This window comes from Mastacembelus armatus, chromosome 3 (genome assembly GCF_900324485.2).
Source record: "Mastacembelus armatus chromosome 3, fMasArm1.2, whole genome shotgun sequence".
In the NCBI taxonomy this organism is placed as follows: Eukaryota; Metazoa; Chordata; class Actinopteri; order Synbranchiformes; family Mastacembelidae; genus Mastacembelus; species Mastacembelus armatus.
The window spans coordinates 18,076,671-18,082,738 of NC_046635.1; the positions used below are offsets into that span (position 1 = coordinate 18,076,671).

Genomic DNA, 6,068 nt, shown 5'->3' on the forward strand with positions numbered 1-6,068 from the left:
ACAAAATTAATGTTATGGAGTGGCCAGCCCAATCCCTGGACCTTAATCCAATTGAGAACTTGTGGGGTGATATCAAAAATGCTGTTTCTGAAGCAAAACCAAGAAATGTAAATGAATTGTGGAATGTTGTTAAAGAATCATGGAGTGGAATAACAGCTGAAAGGTGCCACAAGTTGGTTGACTCCGTGCCACACAGATGTGAAGCAGTTATAAAAAACTGTGGTCATACAACTAAATATTAGTTTAGTGATTCACAGGATTGCTAAATCCTAGAAACAAAAACGTTTGTACAAAATAGTTTTGAGTTTGTACAGTCAACGGCAGACACTGCTATTTTTTTTAACACACCCCTTTCAACTAATTGCCCAATTGCACAGCCTTAAGAGCGTGCATATCATGAATGCTGGGTCTTGTTTGATTTCTGAGAATCTACTGCACCTACTGGTAACTTGTTTGCCATGTAGCAATAAAAAATATACTAAAAACCTGGATTATTCTGGTTAGTCACATTGTACTGCTATTATTTTGAACAATACTGTATGATCACCCTGTAAGCAGATATGGCAGACTTGTAGGTAAACAGTTGCTAATTTGCAAATCAAGCAGACACATAAAAATATTCATTCATTTAAATTCCTGTTTTTTGCCACTTGGCAATGTAAGTCCAGTATTCACTCTTTTGCTCTGTCTTTGGTTTCCATCACCTAAGGAGGGAAGTATTTGGCTATGTAGCTGCTAAATACTCCACTGTGCTTCAGTTGTGCTGTTTTCTGTAAGTGAAAATCTCACAATGAGAGCAGTGAGTGGACCAAAACATCAAAAGTAGTGGGACAGACAGTTAAAAAAAACAGAGAAAGAAAATGAATTTAAACAATGTTACTTTTCTTTCTTCTCATTTTCTCAAACTGAAGAGACAGGAGGCTTATGAAAGTCATTCCCCAGGGTACAACGCTGGTGAACACGCATGTGCTCCATGACACGGTACTGGCGTGAAAAGGTCATAGGGCAATGTGGGCAAGGGAAGGGCCGTACACCAAGATGACTCCGCACATGTCTATTCAGAGAGCCACGCTGGCTGAAAGAACGGTCACACAGAGAGCACTGAAAGGACTGGTGAACAGGGGTTGACAGATGGGCTGATATATTAGTTGACATGCCAGCTGAAAGAGTAGAAGGTATGCACACAGACAAGGTAGATGACATGGAGGCTTGTACAGAGTCTGGCACGCTAAGATGTGAACAGGCTGTCAAAATACTGGTCTGGTTCTCATTGTTGGAAACCTCCACAACCCCAGTGTTATTTATAATATCAGCTATTGACCTGCTTTGGTCTCCCCCAGCAGACTTTCCTTCTTCAGCATTTTCTGATTTATTTTGATCCTTATCAAAACTCTCTGCCATAAATTCAGTCTTAGCTGTAGAGTTTCTCTTGCCAGCCCCTGCTCCAGATGTTGCTTCATTCCTTTGCTCTGTGTCATTATTCCTGATCCTACTCTCAAATGTGTCCTTCTTGTTGACTATAACCCCTTTTTCTTCTTGCTCAGAGCTATGGTTGTAGGACACAAGCAACTCAGCAGGTCTGGCACTGATGTCTAGAAGTAGGACCTGGTCTGTAGTCCCTGTGGAAAAGTGCTGGCTCAGAGGACTGTGACCTGGACCGCCTTCGTCATCATCACTGGATTGATCTGTCTGGCCAAGGTAGCTAGTGTGGGAGTGTTTGTGATCAGAGTATCCATGTGATAAGTGTATATTCTCCTGGGGTAGGCAGTGATAATGAAGATGTCCATGGTATGAGTGCCCCACATCACTAAACATGGGGTCAGATATTTTGCTGTCCACAGGAAATGTAAAAGTTAAGTGTGGCTCTGTGGTCTCAATGTCTCTGTGGTGTTCAATGTTGCTGAGACCATCAGTGATATTATCCAGATTTGATTCTGGCATGTTGGGGACAAGCAGACACACATCAGCGCTGTGTCTTCTGCCACCCATAGCTGTGCCTTTGTTGCCTGAGTCCTGTTGATACCTATTAGATGAAGTATCTCTTTTGCTTGTCTCAGCTAGGTCCAATGTTGGGTACCTTATTGGCTTAGGTCTATAGAGGTTACAGTCGTGGCCCTGTTTGCTAGAGAAGCTGTGCTCCTCTACTGCTTCATCCCTGGGACACAAAGCTTCACAGTGAGAGTTGCTTCCTGTATCTGAATCCCCTACAGGAAGTGGAAGTATGGATCTTGGATCTTGTGAATGCTGCTCTGTTGCAGCTGACAATAAGATACTGTGGCAATCAGAACAATCCATTTGCTGATGTTTGGAGGGAAAATCATCAAAATCAGTTTCAAAAGTTAATCCCCTTATCAACTTGCTGCAGACCTTATTCTGTGGTACCAAATCATCTTTAACATATTTCCTGTGATTTTTATTCTGAAACGAATCACGGTGAGATTTATGATTTTTATGATCTGGAATGTCAGATAATCCTTTGCTTGTATCATCCGGTTTTATCAAATCATGTGGATCACTTCTGCTGTCATCTTGTTTCAGCATGTCAAATTGATCAGTATTAGATTTGTAACACAAATCCTGTACTGCACAACTCTGTGTTCCAGTGTCTTTATTGCTTCTGTAATTGAGAGTCTCTCCCCCATGCTGATGTTTGTGTTTGGTGGTAATACCTTCAAGCATTCTCTCATTCTCTGTGTTTGCTGATTGTGAGACAAGGGCCTTGGCATTAACTAAGGCCTGGGATACTGGAAGGAAAACAGGCATTGCAGGCACTTCTGCTAGCTGGTGCATTACTGCTGTACTGCTGTGACAGATGACAGGCACTGCCCCACAACATGGATGTGGTGACAAGGAAGGGGATGAGGAGGAGCTCTTCTTGTCCTCAACTATCCTCGTTAGCCCCCCTTCTCTGTTCTTCTGCCAAGTCTCTGCTTTTACAGTGCTGGCTGAATGAAACAGATCCTTTTGCACCTCTTTATCCATTCTTGACACTCCATGCACTTCAGTGGTGCTTGGAATATTGTGAATCAAATTTTGAGTTGACAGATGAGTTACTTGTCTGCAGTTATCTGTGTTTACCCAGCTTTCAGTGCTTATAGCGCTTGAGTCTATTCTACTACAGCAGTTTCCATTTGTATTGCTAGTTCCACAAGTGTCTGTTTCGGCTTCCTTTATACAGGGACCTTTGCTGGCTGAATGCATTGATGTTTCATCAGATATTTCTACAATGGATGGATCCTTTCGCTTCAGATAACTTGCACTACTTTCAAGTCTTCTAAAGCCATCAGTACTCCATGTACTAGTTTTACTGTGGGTATTGATATTGTCTCTATATGGCTGAGTATCAGTTCCATTGGAAGAATTTGTTTTATCTGCATCATTCTGTTGCCAAGCCCACAGAGCTTCCTGCAGTTCATCCATCTGCAAGTAGCTGGCAGCACTGAGCAGACTGTAATACTGTTGTAGGCTATGAGCATATGGTAAAGTCCCTGTGTAAATGTAGTCCAAAAGAAGTGCCAGCACTGAGCCAGACAGACATGGAGCCTGCAGTTCCACCAGGGCACTAGCAGAGGACAGGATAGATGCCAACACTGGACTGGATGCTGCCAGAACACACCTGAGAGAAAAAAGCAATTAGAGATGTGATGCAACACTAAATTATGAACATGTTGGAAGACTGTGTTCATAAATATAAGAAATATAAGAAACTTTAACATTTTGCCGTTATTTACATGTTAGAGTTTTTGCATTTTATAAAAAATTTTAAAAAAAAGTTTATACTCACCTGTGTGCAGGGTAGAGCTCACCTGGGCTCTGGCTCTGTCTCACCACACAGTCACAGAACTGAGCTCGCTCTCTTTGGAGGTTCAGACTTGACAACAGTGTTGCTGTGTGGCTACTAACCTCCTGGACACAAGATGCCTGAGGAGAATAGAGCTCAGTCAGTAGTAGATACTTCTGCTTAGGTAAACCTTATTCAGACAATATGTTTTTTAGTGCTGACAGTTTGATTGGGGCAAACAGAAGTCACTGCTTTCTCTGAAGGCTTTCTCTCTGTCTTAAGATGGGTTACTACTCTAAGCTTAGCTTTTGCAAAGCAGTGCATTGAAAAGACATTTTCTTTCTTATGCTACAAATTTTGAAATTCATGTAAAAACAGTCATTAACAGTTTGCCAATTTTACCTTTTACCTTATCAAAAAGACAATAAATGCATGCTTTAAATATATATAATATGTTTCACCAAAATAAAAAGACAGACCCCCAAAGATGAGCAAGCTGCTATTTGATTATTAAATGTATCAGTTAAATTAAAGTCATAGTACTCATCATTTTAGTACTGCCTGTTTAAATATGTAAGTCAGGTAGAAACAAAAATCCTTACCTCCATGCTTTGTTGGGAGAGGAGCAACAAACTTGTACTATCCTGTGGTGTGCTAAGTGAAGCTCACTGAATCCTACAAGGTCCTGCTTGTAGTTTAATAGAGCAAAGAAAACTGCTTGTGGGCTCTGTGGTCACAGTCTACTATCTATGCACTCTGTCTCATTCGGAAAACAATCACATGCTTTTCATGTTAGAAGCATGGCATGACGTGGCAGGACATGTACTTATAAGGAGCACTGCATTCAACGTCAGAATCCCCATGTCCTGTTATGGAGGGGGACTGAGACCAGCCCATAGCGAACTAAAAAGAAACCACAGAACTATAACAAATAGATCCAGAGTTACAATTCACCTCACAAGTTATCAGGTACACTGTGTTTTTTAAATAAACAAATATGCAGTAAATAGCAATAATAAGCTATCATTCATTATGAGAAAAAAACAAGATAGACAGTGAACTACTGAATCCACTGCTGACAGAGCAGTGTATGTGACAAACCCGATCTGTTTAGTGTTAGTAGACTTATCAATGGACTCCACTAAAGTTATCCATTGTACTGTTGCACAGGGGCTATCACAGATGCATTTTAGAAGAAATCTGTGACCACTTCACTTTTTGCACTTTTTGCTGTAGATTTTATCAAGAACTGAGAGGCAATAATTTACAAAGGAACATACCTCTAACAGAGCTTCAGAAGTTCTCTGCACAGTTGGGAGAACCTGCCAGAACAATGGGCAGGGAGGCTGGTCAGAACTGAGGGAGGATAAATGGAGCCACACACAGAGGTCCTTGAAGAAGATCTCTCCCAGAGTGCAGTGACCTGAGGCTGGGTTGATGGTTCACCTTTCACATGACAGTGACCCAAAGCAAGCAGACAAGACAACACAGGAGTGGTCTGTGAAGATGGCAGTTCACAGACACCTTCCATTGAAACTAACAGAATTTGAGAGAATCTGACAGGAAGAATGGGATAAACTACTCAAATCCAGGTGTGCAAAACTTGTAGAGACGTACCCACTTACTGAATGTACACTTATAGACAAAAATTGCACCCATATATATTTAAATTGAATCTGCAGCATAAATGAAGTGGTCTGGACACTTTCTGAAGCCGTTTCAACAAATAATTCTACTTGCTTTAATTCTACATAAGGAAGCTTCACCAGTTTTCAGGCTATGACCCACCCCACCGACTGACGTTTTGTTGACAACTCCATAGTAAGCTATTTCTCCACCCTTCCACACCATGTGCTTGTCACGCCTCTAATCTCGACAGCACTCTAGTGTTACAGTCACCCCTCTAGCTGAACCTGGAAACTGTGCAATGGAAATACTACTGCATGAGTCTTGTGGCATTAACTTACTACAAAAAAATATTTAATATATATAGCATATAGCAGAACAGAACACTAGCATTTCGTGTTGTGCTATTATTCTATTATTCTATTAGACAATTTTCTTATTTGAATGTGCACTGTGCCACAAGATGTAAGACTGTAATATATAAGATAATTCAACAAAACAGAAGAAAACTGGACATGCCAGTAGGCGGTTGGTTTAGGTGAGTACAGATGATGTAAGTGCAATGTTTGGTTTGCTTCTAGCTGAGGAGCATTTGTTGTAAGGCAGACTACTCTGTCTGTGTACAAGTCTTCCTGTCAAGCTGTACACTGAGTAATAAAGT

General features: G+C 41.1%; 1 protein-coding gene across 1 annotated transcript; it reads right to left on the reverse strand.

Annotated features, from left to right (window-relative positions):
• Positions 1-519: 519 nt before the first annotated feature.
• Positions 520-4,529, reverse strand: LOC113122843 (uncharacterized). Its single transcript, XM_026294469.1, has 3 exons — positions 4,384-4,529; positions 3,785-3,921; positions 520-3,616 (listed from the first exon to the last, which is right to left on the reverse strand). Exons 1-3 carry the CDS (start codon positions 4,387-4,389, stop codon positions 901-903), a joined length of 2,859 nt encoding a protein of 952 aa, XP_026150254.1. The 5' UTR covers positions 4,390-4,529; the 3' UTR covers positions 520-900.
• Positions 4,530-6,068: the final 1,539 nt, after the last annotated feature.

Coding starts and splice junctions, on each gene's coding strand:
- LOC113122843 (XM_026294469.1), bottom strand. Junction 3,617..3,784: donor GAGCTCTACCCTGCACACAG/GTGAGTATAAAC, acceptor TTTTTCTCTCAG/GTGTGTTCTGGCAGCATCCA.